At 40.1% G+C, this 16,770-nt stretch overlaps 1 protein-coding gene across 10 annotated transcripts in view; it reads left to right on the top strand.

Moving 5' to 3' along the window:
- Positions 1 to 16,770, top strand: part of FAM168A (family with sequence similarity 168 member A) — a 186,957-nt gene that overhangs the window by 131,976 nt on the left and 38,211 nt on the right. For 8 of the 10 annotated variants that reach the window (XR_003611223.2, XR_015766657.1, XR_003611224.2 and 5 more), the window contains one exon: positions 11,996 to 12,055. The exons of the other annotated variants lie outside the window; for them this stretch is intronic. Coding sequence is in view for 5 of the 8 variants with exons in the window: in XM_028115756.2 (XP_027971557.1) it covers positions 11,996 to 12,055 (60 nt within the window). In the remaining 3 variants the exon portion in view is untranslated. The remainder of the gene's footprint in view (positions 1 to 11,995; positions 12,056 to 16,770) is intronic. 10 annotated transcript variants of the gene reach the window in all.

The following is a 16,770-nucleotide window of genomic DNA, read 5'->3' as shown; positions in this document are numbered from 1 at the left end:
CATCTGTCGTTTCCTGACTTGTTAATTTTAGCCATTCTGACTAGTGTAAGGTGCTATCTCATTGAGGTTTTGATTTGGATTTCCCTGATGCCGAGCGATGTTGAGCACTTTTTCATGTGTCTGTTGGCCATTTGGATGTCTTCTTTGCAGAAATGTCTGTTCATGTCTTCTGCCCATTTCTTGATTGGATTATTTGTTCTCTGGGTGTTGAGTTTGATAAGTTCTTTATAGATTTTGGATACTAGCCCTTTATATGATAGGTCATTTGCCAATATTTTCTCCCATTCTGTTGGTTGTCTTTTGGTTTTGTGGACTGTTTCTTTTGCTGTGCAAAAGCTTTTTATCTTGATGAAATCCCAATAGTTCATTTTTGCCCTTGCTTCCCTTGCCTTTGGCGATGTTTCTAGGAAGAAGTTGCTGAGGCTGAGGTCGAAGAGGTTGCTACCTGTGTTCTCCTTTAGGATTTTGATGGACTCCTGTCTCACGTTTAGGTCTTCCAACCATTTGGAGTCTATTTTTATGTGTGGTGTAAGGAAATGGTCCAGTTTCATTCTTCTGCATGTGGCTGTCCAATTTTCCCAACACCATTTGTTGAAGAGACTGTCTTTTTGCCATTGGACATTCTTTCCTGCTTTGTCGAAGATTAGTTAACCATAGAGTTGAGGGTCCATTTCTGGGCTCTCGATTCTGTTCCATTGATCTATGTGTCTGTTTTTGTGCCAGTACCATACTGTCTTGATGATGACAGCTTTGTAATAGAGCTGGAAGTCTGGAATTGTGATGCCACCAGCTTTGCTTTTCTTTTTCAATATTCCTCTGGCTATTCGGGGTCTCTTCTGGTTCCGTACAAATTTTAGGATTATTTGTTCCATTTCCTTGAAAAAAAGTGGATGGTATTTTGATGGGGATTGCATTGAATGTGTAGATTGCTCTAGGTAGCATTGACATCTTAACAATGTTTGTTCTTCCAATCCATGAGCATGGAACGTTTTTCCATTTCTTTGTGTCTTCTTCAATTTCTTTCCTGAGTATTTTATAGTTTTCTGAGTACAGATCCTTTGCCTCTTTGGTTAAATTTATTCCTAGGTATCTTATGGTTTTGGGTGCAATTGTAAATGGGATCGACTCCTTGATTTGTCTCTCTTCTGTCTTGTTGTTGGTGTATAGGAATGCCACTGATTTCTGTACATTGATTTTATATCCTGCTACTTTACTGAATTCCTGTATGAGTTCTAGCAGTTTTGGGGTGGAGTCTTTTGGGTTTTCCACATAAAGTATCATATCATCTGCAAAGAGGGAGAGTTTGACTTCCTCTTTGCCAATTTGGATGCCTTTGATTTCTTTTTGTTGTCTGATTGCTGTGGCTAGGACTTCTAATACTATGTTGAATAGCAGTGGTGAGAGTGGACATCCCTGCCGCGTTCCTGACCTTAGGGGAAAAGCTCTCAGCTTTTCCCCATTGAGAATGATATTTGCTGTAGGTTTTTCATAGATGGCTTTTATGATGTTGAGGTATGTACCCTCTATCCCTATACTCTGAAGAGTTTTGATCAAGAAAGGATGCTGTACTTTGTCAAATGCTTTTTCTGCATCTATTGAGAGGATCATATGATTCTTGTTTTTTCTTTTGTTAATGTATTGTATCACGTTGATTCATTTGTGGATGTTGAACCAGCCTTGCAGCCCAGGGATAAATCCCACTTGGTCATGGTGAATAATCCTTTTATTGTACTGTTGGATCCTATTGGCTAGTATTTTGGTGAGAATTTTTGCATCCATGTTCATCAAGGATATTGGTCTGTAATTCTCCTTTTTGATGGGGTTTTTGTCTGGTTTTGGGATCAAGGTAATGGTGGCCTCATAAAATGAGTTTGGAAGTTTTCCTTCCATTTCTATTTTTTGGAACAGTCTCAGGAGAATAGGTATTAATTCTTCTTTAAATGTCTGATAGAATTCCCCTGGGAAGCCATCTGGCCCTGGGCTTTTGTTTGTTGGGAGATTTTTGATGACTGCTTCAATTTCCTTAGTGGTTATAGGTCTGTTCAGGTTTTCTATTTCTTCCTGGTTCAATTTTGGTAGTTGATACATCTCTAGGAATGCACCCATTTCTTCCAGGTTATCTAATTTGCTGGCATAGAGTTGCTCATAATATGTTGTTATAATTGTTTGTATTTCTTTGGTGTTGCTTGTGATCTCTCCTCTTTCATTCATGATTTTGTTGATTTGGGTCATTTCTCTTTTCTTTTTGATCAGTCTGGCCAGGGGTTTATCAATCTTGTTAATTCTTTCAAAGAACCAGCTCCTAGTTTCGTTGATCTGTTCTACTGTTCTTTTGGTTTCTATTTCATTGATTTCTGCTCTGATCTTTATTATTTCTCTTCTCCTGCTGGGTTTAGGCTTTATTTGCTGTTCTTTCTCCAGCTCCTTTAGGTGTAGGGTTAGGTTGTGTATTTGAGACCTTTCTCGTTTCTTGAGAAAGGCTTGTATTGCTATATACTTTCCTCTCAGGACTGCCTTTGCTGTATCCCAAAGATTTTGAACAGTTGTGTTTTCATTTTCATTGGTTTCCATGAATTTTTTTAATTCTTCTTTAATTTCCTGGTTGACCCATTCATTTTTTAGTAGAATGCTCTTTAGCCTCCATGTATTTGAGTTCTTTCCGACTTTCCTCTTGTGATTGAGTTCCAGTTTCAAAGCATTGTGGTCTGAAAATATGCAGGGAATAATCCCAATCTTTTGGTACTGGTTGAGACCTGATTTGTGACCTAGGATGTGATCAATTCTGGAGAATGTTCCATGGGCACTAGAGAAGAATGTGTATTCCGTTGCTTTGGGATAGAATGTTCTGAATATGTCTGTGAAGTCCATTTGGTCCGGTGTGTCATTTAAAGTCTTTATTTCCTTGTTGATCTTTTGCTTAGATGATCTGTCCATTTCAGTGAGGGGGGTGTTAAAGTCCCCTACTATTATTGTTGTTAGTATGGTTGTCGATGTGTTTCTTTGCTTTTGTTATTAATTGCCTTATATAATTGGCTGCTCCCATGTTAGGGGCATAGATATTTACAATTGTTAGATCTTCTTGTTGGATAGACCCTTTAAGTAGGATATAGTGTCCTTCCTCATCTCTTATTACAGTCTTTGGTTTAAAATCTAATTTGTCTGATAGAAGGATTGCCACCCCAGCTTTCTTTTGGTGTCCATTAGCATGGTAAATGGTTTTCCACCCCCTCACTTTCAATGTGGGGGTGTCTTTGGGTCTAAAATGAGTCTCTTGCAGACAGCATATCGATGGGTCTTGTTTTTTAATCCAATCTGATAGCCTGTGTCTTTTGATTGGGGCATTTAGCCCATTTACTTTCAGGGTAACTATTGAAAGGTATGAATTTAGTGCCATTGTATTGCCTGTAAAGTGACTGTGACTGTATATTGTCTCTGTTCCTTTTTGATCTATGCTGCTTTTTGTCTCTCTCTTTGCTTAGAGGACCCCTTTCAGTATTTCTTGGAGGGCTGGTTTCGTGTTTGCAAATTCCTTTAGTTTTTGTTTGTCCTGGAAGCTTTTTCTCTCTTCTTCAATTTTCAATGAGATAGGCCACTTTTCTTGATCCATTAATCTCCCGATGAACACTGGGTCACTTTCACTTTTCGGCTATTGTGAATATACTGGCTGTGAACATGTGTGTACAAATATCTCTGTGAGACCTTGCTTTCAGTTCTTTTGAGTATATATTTAGAGGTAGAATTGCTAGGTCATATGGCAATCTGTTTTTAATTTTTTGAGGCACCTCAATACTGTTTTCCACAGTGACTGCACCATTTTATACTCCTACCAGCAGTGCACAAGGGTTCTACATCCTTGCCAACACTCTTTTTATTTTTTAAAATTTATTTTGTTAAAGATTTATTTATTTGAGAGAGAGAGGGAGAGCGAGAATCCAAGGCTGACTACATAGATAATATAGGAGGTTGGAGGACAGCTTTTCCTTACTAAGAAGCTCAAAGGAATTGCCAGACTTCAGCTATCATTGTTCTAAAAGAAGAAAATTTGCTATAAACCAAGTTTCTCTGAGGATCTGTGCTCTCTCTACATAATTCATAAGTAGAAAAATCTCCTTGTTTCATCTGATCCATCCAGAGGGGTTGACCAGTCACAACAGATTATCCAGAGTAAATGTCCTGAGTCTCAGGTCATTCACCTACAAAGCAAGAACAGTTTCTTCCACACTGGCTACCTGTCCCAGACTCTCCTTGCCATGGCAGAAGGCTACTCACTTCTCTTTCTTTCTTTCTTCCTTCCCCCCCTTCCTTCCTTCCTTCTTTCAAAATTTGCTGAGAGTCTATTCTGTACCAATCCCTGTGCCAGGTACTGGTGAAGTACATGCACACCTCAGAGATATCATAGGTTCCATTCCAGACCACCGTAATAAAGTGAACATTGCAGTGAAGTAAGTCAAATGAATTTTTCTGTTTCCAGTGCATGGAAAAGTTATGTTTAGGGGCACCTGGCGGGCTCAGTAGGTTAAGCATCCAACTCTTGATTTCAGCTCAGGCCATGACCTCAATGTGTGAGATGGAGCCCACTCAATGGGGAGTCTGCTAAAGATTCTGTCTGCCCCTCCCCCTGCTTGCTCCCGTTCTCTCTCTCTTTCTCTCTGTCATAAATTTATAAATCTTTTTTAAAAAGTTATGTTTACACTATACTGTAGTCTATTAAGTGTGCAGTAGCATTATGTCTAAAAAAAAACCAATGTATATACCTTAATTAAAAATATTTTATTGCTAAAAAATATAAACCATCATCTGAGCTTTCAGCAAGTAGTAATCACCAATCACAGATCACCATAACAAATATAATAATGAAGAAGTTTGAAATATTGTGAGAATTACCAAAATGTGACACAGAAACATGAAACAAGCAAATGCTGTTGGCAAAATCACACTGAGACTTGCTCGTCTCAGTGTTGCCACAGGCCTTCAATTTATAAAAAATGCACTATTTGTAAAGTGTAATAAAATGAGGTATGCTCATAGTGATGACTAACAACAAAACAATGGCTACTGATGCTTTAGTACCTAGTAAGAGCATAACCATATACCAGATGTCTTACACGTGAGTGTCTTGGAAAATAAAACAGCAGCATAAGGTGAAGAGAAAGAGAACTAGTTTAGCTGCCAAAGTTTCGGGTTCTATTCCAACTTTGGTATCTGCCAGTCCATCTATCTCTCTAAAAAATACTTAGTATTCATGGCACATCAGGGGCTGAGTACTAGAGACACAGAAGTAAATCAGATATTGAATTCATGGTGAACTGTAGTGTTTTCCTTAGGTACTTACGAGGCCTCAGGTTCCTCACCTGAGAAGAGGATTGGACCTGATGATCTCTAGTGAAACTATAGCTCTAAATAAAAACATAATGCCAGCCACCATCTGGAGTAAAAATATAGATACATAAGATGAGTAGGAAATGGTCTGGAGGGATCTGAATGGTCAAGTCAGAAAAACCTTCTCTTGCAAGCTAAGGAGTTTGGACTTCAACCAAAGGGCAATGAAGTATCATTAAGGGGTTTTAAGTACTGGAATGAGGTGTCTAATTTTCAAGTTAGAAAAATGATTTTGGCTGCTATGTAAAGAATGCATTGGGGAGAAGGTATGTGACAAGTCAGGAAGACCAGTTAGGGGAAAATGTAAATAATCCAAGAAAGAGTGGGGGCGCCTGGGTGGCTCAGTTGGTTAAGCGTCTGCCTTCGGCTCAGGTCATGATTCCAGGGTCCTGGGATTGAGTCCCATGTCTGGTTCCCTGCTCAGTGGGGAGCCTGCTTCTCCCTCTCCCTCTTCCTGAGCTGCTTACCCTGCTTGTGCTCTTTCTCTCTCAAATAAATAAAATCTTTTTTAAAAAAATCCAACAAAGAGTAATAATGGCCTGATAAGGGTAGGAAGGATGGAAAAGAGAGGTCAAATCTGAGAAATGTAAAGGGTTTATAAAAAATAAAAATAAAAAACAAGTGGGGTGCCTGGGTGGCTCAGTCGGTTAAGTGACCGACTTTTGGTTTCGGCTCAGGTCATGATCTCAGGGTCCTGGGATCAAGTCCCGCATTGGCCCCCATGCTCAGCAGGGGTGTTTGCTTGAAGGTTCTCTCCCTCCCTCTCCATCTGTCCCTCCCCTTGCTCACACATGCTCGATCTCTCTCTCTCTCAAATAAATAAATCTTTAAAACAAACAAAAATTGACTCTCCAATGACAGATTTTCTCTGAAGCTTGAGAAAAGGGGGCCCACAAAACCCCTGATAATAATAAGAGGTACAATACAACTTAGAAAATTCTTCACCATTTGTAATTTCATTGAGTCCTTACAACAATACTGTGCTCTAGAAATTTTTATTAAAACATCCATTTTACAAAGAGAAGGGTTAATACATATGTACAAGTTCATACTGTTAGTAAATTGCAAGGCCACGACTAGAGCTTAGGTTTACTAGACTCCAAATCCAAATCCAATGCTCTTCTTACTCCACCAAACTGTCAAGCAAGGCCTCTTTGGGTTTTGGAGAGAACTCAAAAGCAGTGAGTGTGTCTGCCTCTGATGTATTATGTGTGATGTCAACAGAAAAAGCGGATGGATTAAATCTTATCTGGGCAGAAATCATGCACATTAAACTAATTTGCTGTTTGTTTATGACTGATTTACTTTCCTGGATCACAAAATGATTTCCCACTTCTGTAGAAAAGATCAACCTTTTCTCCCAAAAAAGAAGTATTGTTGGTGATATTGCATTATTATTCCCCTGCTCCTTGGCTTCCTGTTCTCTGTAGGAGTTGTTCATTTATTTCATGTCTTTCTAGACTTTGAGCTCCCTGAGGGCAGCAGTCATGTACCTCCTGTGTTTAGAACAGAGCAGGCAGTTACTTATTAAATATTCATTGGATTAAGTTATTTATTGTTTTCATTATGTTTATATTAATTATAATGTTACTGTTGCTGTTGATACCTATTATAGTAATAGCCACCAGTAATGACTATCAGTCTGGAGTGCCAGACACTTTACAGACTTTGTCTCCAGTTCTCTTAGTAACCATACAAGGGAGAGCTATTACCATTATGCATATGAGGGAATATAGTTCAACTATATATATATTTTTTAAAGATTTTATTTATTTATTTGAGAGAGAGCACAAACAGGGGGAGAGGCAGAGGGAGAGGGAGAAGCAGACTCCCCACTGAGCAGGGAGCACGACCTGGGGCTCAGTCCCAGGATCATGACCCAAGCCGAAGGGAGATACTCAACCGACTGAGCCACCCAGGCGCCCCAGGTTCAACTATATTAAGTAACTTGCCCAAGGTCATATAGCTTGTAAGTGTCACCTTAAGTGAAATATAAGTAATTTTTTTTACTTTATTGCAGCAAAATATACATAAAATTTACCATTTTAACCATTTTTAAGTGTGTAATTTATTGACATTAAGTACCTTTACAGTGTTGTGTAACCATCCCCAGTATTTCCAGAACTTTTTCATCATCCCAAACAGAAATTTTGTGTCCATGAAATAGTAATTCCTCATCCCCCCACCAGCCTTGAGAACCTCTAATCTCAGTCTCTATGAATTTGCCTATTTGAAATATTTCACATAAGGGGAGTCATATAATATTTGTCCTTTTATTCAGCTTATTTCACTTAGCATAATGTTTTCAAGGCTCATCCATGTTGTAGCATGTATCAAAACTTCATTCCTTTTTATGGCTGAATAATAGTCCATACCGTGTATCTGCCATGTTTTGTTTATCCATTCATCTGTTTCTTTAAATCTTCTGGAATAAACTTCAGCCCGTGGAGGTTGGACCATGGCTGCCAGCCTCCGTGCTGGCCTCTCAGCCATCAAAAGCAGTCATCAGCAAACACATACATAAACCCTGTATTTGGAGGACAGGGTCCTTGTTGCCCACCCTAGATGAAAAAACTGACACAAGGGAGGTTAAATTGCTTTTCCAAGGTCATAGAGGATTTCATTAGTTTTGCCAGGCTTTAAAGACCCTACTCTGACCTCTGTGCCATGCTGAATGAGGGGAAGACCTAGAATAAAATAGTTTCTTTATTTTGGCTCAATTTTGTCATTCAAAAAATGAGGTTGTTTTGCAGGTTGCCTTAGGAGCTGTTAAAGGGAAAGGTAAGCCAAGTGGGTGCCCCCTTCCCCCTCCAGTAGAGATCTGTTCATGCCTATTTTATATATTAGACTTCCAGATGAGATTTTATTTGACAAAAAGGGTTCTGCCGCCAGAGCAGGGAGCTAAATGAACTGCTCAAGATGAACTCTGACCTTCCAATTTTCTTATACACTCTGTTCTTCAAATTGTAAGATGATCAGTTTTGTGAAGACACACATATACAGTGACTGTATGTCCTTTGTGTGTATTGCCCCTCGATGGACTCCCCACCTTAACCAGCACAGATTAAGAAGGGGAAGGACACAGATGTTAAGGAGACAGTTACAGTATACTGAGACAAATGCTATGGCAAAGGGATGTGCCACAGCGTTCCAAGAGTCTCACATAATAAATAGATGTGCAGATTGCTATGAAAACTTGGTGGGTAAGTGGGAGAGGCCACAACTCTGGCAGAGGTTGGTGTCAGGAAAGCCTTTTCAGAAGTCAAGCATGGAACTAGGTCTTGAAGCACGAGGAGGAAATGAGTTCCAGGTGTGCTGCTAATGACTCGAGACACTGGACAAGACCTGCCCATCTCTCTTATCTTCCCTACCCATACAGTCTGAGGGGCTTCAACAAGATTGTGGTTTAGCAGTTCCCCTTCCAGCTCTAACATCTGGGCATTGATGTATAAATTTTTGTTAGCTCTCTTTCATTATAAAACAACTGGCTAACTCATTCCCTTAATCTATTTCTTTTGCCTCCTCTTGAACAAAATTTTCTGTGCCCCTTCTTGGAGTCCCTGGTATTAATGAAGAGTTCAGAAACAGGGAAAATGAGGTGAGCTGAGAACCCTCTCCTGTGGTGGCTGTACCTTTGTTAGCCCAGGGCTTCTTACCCCAGAGCTCTTGACATTCCTGGGCAAGATCAATACGAAACCATGAAAGCTTTTTCACAAGTATCCTTCTGTGAAAGGTCAGGTATTGCCATAGCCACCACCAGTGCCCTTGTCCTGCTAATTAAGCTCCTGTAATTTAATTTAATTTTCTATTAAGTTACTTATGGTTCTTAGTCAACGGAAAAATAACTTTGTGGCTGTGAATACAGCTGAAAATTGGGGGATACTGATAAAGGACGTGAAGAGCTTTTGGCCATGCTACATAGATTCTCATTAGAATGACTTCTGTTGCTTAATGTAGTGGGGAGAGTCACTGCTAGAAGTCAGAAGGCCTGAGTTAGACTCCTGGCTCTGCCGCGAACTGAAAACTTGAACAAGTCACTTTGCTTTGGAGGACCTCAGTTTCCTCCTTTATAAAAGGAATAATAGCACCTACCTTATCTATCACTTGTTTGTGAGACTTTAAGGAGATAATTGATCTGTAAGAGTTTTTTAAATGAGATAAAGTCAGGAGTGGAGCTGTGTCCACAATTGCACTTACTGTTCTTATCCTGGGGGTTAACTGCTTGGGCAGACTGAGGCCTGGAAGGCCTGGAGGTTGATGAGATTAGCAACTTTGCTGGTGCTGAAACATTCTTTTTTGCATGTTTCGAAGAGAACTCCCTGGCATTTGGGGGCAGGATTGGCCAGCTTCCTGGAATTCCACTTCCCAAGGAATCACAGGATTTCTGGGGAGCAACTGAAGAAGTCTAGAGCTTGGAAAAAAAGGGATGCCTGAGTAGAGAGGACACCTTCTTATGCCCCAAACACTATAGAGTAGGTTTGTTTCTCCCTGTGGATGGGTTAATGATAACAGCTATCTATTATTAACAATAATGGTTGCTATTTGTTGGGCATCCATTAATGGCAATGCAGAGTGTTGTGGAAACTTTCCTACCCAAGTGTACTTGACATCAGGGGAGAACAAACTCATCCCTGGATCAGCTGGGGGGGGGTGCAGATAGCACAGAGCAGGAACTCCAAGGTTAAAATTTATTTGAAGCCTGTGCCTTATCTTCAAAATGCATATGGATTTCCTCTTAAGTCACCATTATATAGTCATAATTGTTTTCTGTACAACAAATAATTTATTTACTCTCTGGTATAATTACCCTACCAAGAAAATGCATCATATTTGTTCATTTACGCTGTAGTATATTGTTGAGTACCACAGAGGTTCCTACGCTCAGTTTGAGAATGATATCATCATTCTCAAATGATGATTTTCCAAAGTTTTAATAGATGGAGACATAAGTCAAGAAAGATGGAAAGACTTGTCCCTGTCACAGAACCAGAAAGTAGTGGAGCCAGAATCAAGTCTAAGTTTGGATATTCCATACTCTTAATCACTGAGCTACATGTAGTCTCTATTATTTACTGCCTTATAATTGTTTACATGTCTGTAACACTCGTTCCTCTTACAGGCAATCACTATGTCTTCAGGGCCTAACACTGTGCCTGATACAAAGTAAACTCTCAGTGACTGTTGATTGGTTGAAAGAATAAATGACTAAATTATCAGGCCCCTAATAAGCCTTTTCAGAGGTCCATAAGTGTCTAGCAAATTGACTTCAGTTTGGAATAAACGTTTTTGTCCTAAGACTCTTCTCTGAAGCAGTGATGCACAGTTAGCTCTAAGCCAGTACCTCCACACAGAAAATGATGATATTTATAGAGAACTCTGGATAAACAGACAAGGCTCTCAGGAGCTCCTGTGCCCCACTCCCTCCCAGACACCCTATATGCTTAAGGAATTAGTATCTCAATTCACCTGTAACCCGTTGATAGCTCCTAAACTACCATGAATGGTATCTAGGAATTATCTGGTTTTTAGTTGTCTTTCCATTTCCACAGTATGCACTCACACACACTCTGTCTGTTCCATCCTTGTACTTATCCACCCCTCATCATTGCTATCATGAGTACAGGTGTGTTGCGGAAAAAGCTTGAGAGTTTGGACCCAATGGTGGGTTTCCAAAGTCTCTGTCACTTATTGATTTATATCTTGTGTCAGTGGCTTCTTTTTTTTTTTTTTTAAGATTTTTTATTTATTTATTTGACAGAGAGAGGCACAGCGAGAGAGGGAAAACAAGCAGGGGGAGTGGGAGAGGGAGAAGCAGGCTTCCCGCGGAGCAGGAAGCTCAATGCGGGGCTTGATCCCAGGACCCTGGGATCATGACCTGAGCCGAAGGCAGACGCTCAACGACTGAGCCACCCAGGTGCCCCTATCAGTGGCTTCTGAGTGTAGTTCCCAGGTATAGGAATTTGTTAAAGATGAGAATTATTAGGCCCTACCCCAGACCTATGGAATCAGAAACTCAGGAGGTGGTTCCCAACAATCTATTTTCACAAGCTCCCTAAATGATTCTGATGCTCATATCCACCATCTAGTGTAAGTGTTCAATAAATAGGCATTCTCTTCTCTCCCAGTTCTGTGAGCTTGTCTAGGAATCTTGCCATCATTAATGCCGTAATTTCTCTGGGAAATGCCCTTTGAGTTCCAAACAGCTTTAAAAACAGAGATCATGTGTCAGCTATGATGTATGTGTTAGCTGTGACAGAGGGGTGGCTGGCCCCTTCTCAGACAGATTGGGAGGTCTGTGAGCAGACAGCCTAAACCTTGGACATGGGAATAGAAGCTGCATCTTCCAGCAAGATAGCCACCAATACTATCTTTTTCCCTGCACGTGTTAGGAAAACTGAATAATTGACCCCCAAAATTGACTTTAAAAGGACTCATGGTGGGTGAGGTCAAAAGTGTGATTACTTGAAAATTGCTCTGCTGGTGGGGAAGGTACTTGAATTTAAGTGTCTAAATCAGATTTTTGCTATTACTGCTCTCAGCAGGAAAAGAGGCAGAAAAATCAATAGTCCTGGGTCTTGTTTAAACTACAAAACCACACTTCTTGTTACCCCCAAAGGTCTCTGGCTGCCAGGGAGAGACTTCGGCTTTCACTGTCACCACAGGTGCTGTCACGATTGTAAGTTTATGCTGAGTTCCTTGAACTCTGTTCTCTTATATGTGCATGGTAGGAGGCCTGGAATCTTTGTGGTGCCATGAGATAGGTAGGTATGAACATCCAAGACCTGGCTCCAGACCTTCCTTTCCTCTTCCCTCCTTAGGGTAAACCCTGAGCTGGGAGAATTGAATTCAGAAATGCAGACAAGGGGCGCCTGGGTGGCACAGTCAGTTAAATGTCCAACTCTTGGTTTCATTTCAGGTCGTGATCTCAGGGTCGTGCAGACTCTGCTCAAGACTCTCTCTCCTTCTACCTCGCCCATCCCCCCCCAAAAAAAAATTAAAAAAAAAAAGTGCAGACAAAAGGGCTGGACACAGTGTCTAAAAGGGTTGGCCTATTCCTGAGTAGCTGCATTGTGATTTAGGTTACTGGCAATCCTGGAGTTTCCGGAGGAGCTTGGAACCTTGAGGAAGAAGGCTGAGTGACTGATATTATTATAATCATTTCATCATTTGTGTACCCATTCCCTACCAAGTCCAATGCTAAGTGTTTCTTATATAGCTTAATGGTTAAGACTACCTAGTTTTGAATCTTAGCTCCATCATTTGATTACTGTGTATCATTTTTAAATGCCTGAAGATGCTACTGGAAGACTTACTAATGGTAGCTTAAACAAAGAAAGTATATTTTTCTTACATTAAAAAAAAAAGTCTGGGGGCGCCTGGGTGGTTCAGTCTGTTAAACGTCTGCTTGTGGCTCAGGTCATGATCTCAGGGTCCTGGGATCAAGCCCCACATCCAGCTCCCTGCTCAGTGGGGAGTCTGCTTCTCCCTCTCCCTCTGCCCCTCGTGCTCTCTCTCTCTCTCAAATAAATAAAATCTTAAAAAAAAGAAGATTCTCTCTCCTCCTCTAACAGCCCCTCTCCCCCCACTTGTGCTCCCATGCTCTTTAACAACAACAAAATCAATTGTATTTCTATACAGTTATAGTAAACAATACAGAAATGAAATTAAAATGATTCCATTTACAGTAACATCAAAATGAACAAAATACTTAGGGATAAATTTAACAGAAGAAGTGCAAAACTTTGAAAACTACAAAAAATATTGTTGAAAGAAATTAAGGATCCATTGGGGTGCCTGGGTGGCTCAGTCGTTAAGCATCTGCCTTCTGCTTGCGTCATGATCCCAGGCTTCTGGGATTGAGCCCTGCGTCGGGCTCCCTGCACATTGGGAAGCCTGCTTCTCCCTCTCCCACTCCCCCTGCTTGTGTTCCCTCTCTCGCTGTGTCTCTCTCTGTCAAATAAATAAATAAAATCTTAAAAAAAAAAATTAAGGATCCAAATAACTGGAAAAACATCCCATGTTCATGGATTGAAGGACTTAAGACGTTAATAGTTCCCAAATTGATCTACAGATTCAGTATAGTTAATCCCTGTCAAAATCCTGGCTGGTTTGTTTGCAGATTTTGACAAGCTGTTACTAAAATTCACATGGAAATTCAAAGGACCCATATTAGCCAAAACCATCTTAAAAAAGAACAGAATTGAGGACCCACACTTCCCAGTTTTAAAGCTTATTAGAAAAGTATGATCATAAAGACAATGTGGTTTTGGCATAGGATAGACATGGATCAGTGGAATAGAATTGAGTATCTAGAAGCCAGCTCTCACATTTATGGTCACTTTTCAACAAGTGTACCAAAAACAGTTAAATAGGGAAAGAATAATCTTTTCAACAAATGGTGCTGGGACACTGTATATCCATGTATGTAAGAATGAAATACCTCACACGACATGCAAATAACTCAAAATGGATCAAAGACCTAAATATAAGAGCTAAAACTATAAAACTTGTACAGAAAAACTTGGAGATAAATCTTTGTGAGCTTAGATTTGGCAATAGTTTCTTAGATATAACATCAATAGTACAAACAGCCAAAGGAAAAAATAGATAAATTGGACTTTATCAAAAGTAAAAACTTTCATGTTTCAAAGGACACCATCGAAAAAGCAAAAAGACAGCCCACAGAATGGGGTAAAATATTTGCATATCATCTTGTCTGATAAGGGACTTGGATCTAGAATATATCAAGAACTCTTACGACTCAGTAACAAAAAGACAAATCCAGTTAAGAAATATGCAAGGAACCTGAATAAACAGTTGTCCAAAGAAGATATACAAATGGCTAATAAGCACATGAAAAAATTTTCAACATAATTATCAGAGAAATGCAAATGAAAAACCACAATCAGATACCACTTTATACCCCTAGGATGGCTGTAATCAAAAAGTCCGGTAATAACAAGTGTTGACAAGGACGTGAAGAAATTCAAGACACTCATACTGCTGCTGGGAATGTAAAAAATGGTGTGGCCACTTTGGAAAACAGTCTGGTCATTCGTCAAACGGGTTCCTGTCTCGATTTGGCTTATATTGTGTTTGTTTGGGTGTTTTGTTTTTTTTTTTTTTTTTTTGGTTTTTGTTTTGGTTTTGGTTTTGTTTGGATGTCAGTCCTTATCTTTGCCTGTCAGAATCCTGCCATCTCACAAGGCCCAACTCAAAATCCAATTTCCCAAATGCTAGGCTGTGTATCTTTAGGTATTACAAAATTGCCCTTCAGAATGCTTTTACTGATTCCCATGGTTTAGATCCTTCCCAACACTTGATATTGTCACACTTTAAAATTTCTGTCAGTCTGGGGACGCCTGAGTGGCTTAGTCGGTTGAGTGTCTGCCTTCGACTTGGGTCATGATCCCAGGGTCCTGGGATCGAGTCCTGCGTCAGGCTCCCTGCTCAGCTGGGAGCCTGCTTCTCCCTCTGCTGCTCCCCTCTTTGTGCTCTCTTGCTCTCTCTCTGACAAATAAATAAATAAATCTTTTAAAAAAATAAAAATAAAATTTCTGTCAGTCTGATAGGTTTGAAATGATATTCCATTTATTTGCATTTTGTTGATAACTAATATGATGGAAAATCTTTTCCTTTTCTCCTTTTCCCTAGTCATTTGATTTCTTCTCTGAATTCCATGGTTAGAATCTATTAGCTTATTTTTATTTTCTTATTAGTATGAGTTCCTTTTTAAGATTTTATTTATTTGAGAGAGGGAGACAGAGATAGTGAGAGAGATAGCGAGCACGAGCTGGGAAGAAAGGGAGAAGCAGGGAGGAGAGGCACTGAGCAGGGAGACGGACACAGCGCTCAATCCCAGGACCCTGGGATCATGACCTGAGCCGAAGGCAGATGTTTAACTGACTGAGCCACCCAGTCGCCCCTAGTATGAGTTCTTTATTCAGGATACATTTGTTATAAATATCTTTTCTCACTCTGTACTTGTTTTTTAACTTTGTCTAAATTTCAGTGAGTTAAATTTATCAGCCTTTTGTGGTTTTTCCTTTTGGTTTCATCTAAGAAATACTTTCTAATCCCAAGGTCAAACTATGTTCTCTCTCTCTTTTTTTTTTTTTCATAATTGTTTTAAGGTCATTTTATAATATTTAGGTCTTTGGTCTTTCTGGAATTGCAGAAGTATGAGGTGGGGATCTAATTTTTTTTTTTCAGATGGAAAAAACAAGCATTCCACTCTATTTTACTGAATTTGGGCAAGATTCTTCCCTTCCCCAGATGTCTTAAAACAGAATAATAGAATAAAAAAATGAGTTGACCTGGGAGGGAAAGGGATTTATGGACCAAAGAATCAATTTACAAAATTTCACCTTGCGGGGCGCCTGAGTGGCTCAGTTGGTTAAGCGACTGCCTTCGGCTCAGGTCATGATCCTGGAGTCCCGGGATCGAGTCCCACATCGGGCTCCCTGCTCAGCAGGGTGTCTGGTCCTCCCTCTGACCCTCTTCCCTCTCATGCTCTCTGTCTCTCATTCTCTCTCTCTCAAATAAATAAATAAATAAAATCTTTAAAAAAAAATTTCACGTTGCTCTTTGCTTTTTAGAAGATAAATACAGGGAGGGTGGGAATTATTCACCAAACAATTTGTAAAATGTTGAGTACCTGCCATCTGCCTTCACATAAAATAAATAAGTAAGTAGTAGTAGAAGAAGAAGCCCACTCCTGGAATGGAGATTAAGACAGAATAGGCCATTTGCTTTCCATTAAAATTTCTCCCATACCCCATACTGGCGAATAGGGAGCTTTACAAACTGTTAGGATTGTAAAGGAATTTTCCCCCCTCAGGAACAGCACACACTTGGCTTTATGTACTTACCTAAGGAGCAGTTTTATTATTAGCTTTAACATAACTGATTTTTCTTTTTTTCCTTTTTTTGTGATGATAGTGGGTTTTTTGCACTAAAGACATATCAAGTTAAGCCTGCTCTGGCTTTAGCAGCCTTCCTCTTTTAGAACTCAGCCAGAGTGAATGACCCACACAGGTTGCTGGCTTTTTAACTGTAGGGTAAGTTCTCCCTGAAGATGCAACACAAGTCAGAGCAAAATTAATCATGATATTTCCCCCTTTTTTTGTTACCTCAGAGGGTTTGCCTTGCCCAAACTGGGAAGAACAGTACCTTACTTACACCCTTACAATTTCATGGGGCTCACTAGTGGGAGCCTGGGTGGGGAGGCCTTAAATCCAAGTGTTTAGGGTACCTCAGATTCAAGTCTGGTGGGCAGGTCCAGAGCCAGCACTGCAGAATGGCTCCCTGCCTGGACTGACCTGCAGTTTCACCAGGAGAGCACTCTCAGGCAGCTAGGCCTCCCAGCTAGGAAGAAATTCAGATTCAGGC

Source organism: Eumetopias jubatus, unplaced genomic scaffold (genome assembly GCF_037043125.1).
Source record: "Eumetopias jubatus isolate StellerSeaLion01/CBP00866 unplaced genomic scaffold, mEumJub1_p1.0 scaffold_13, whole genome shotgun sequence".
In the NCBI taxonomy this organism is placed as follows: Eukaryota; Metazoa; Chordata; class Mammalia; order Carnivora; family Otariidae; genus Eumetopias; species Eumetopias jubatus.
This window is presented reverse-complemented; position numbering and strand designations above follow the sequence as displayed.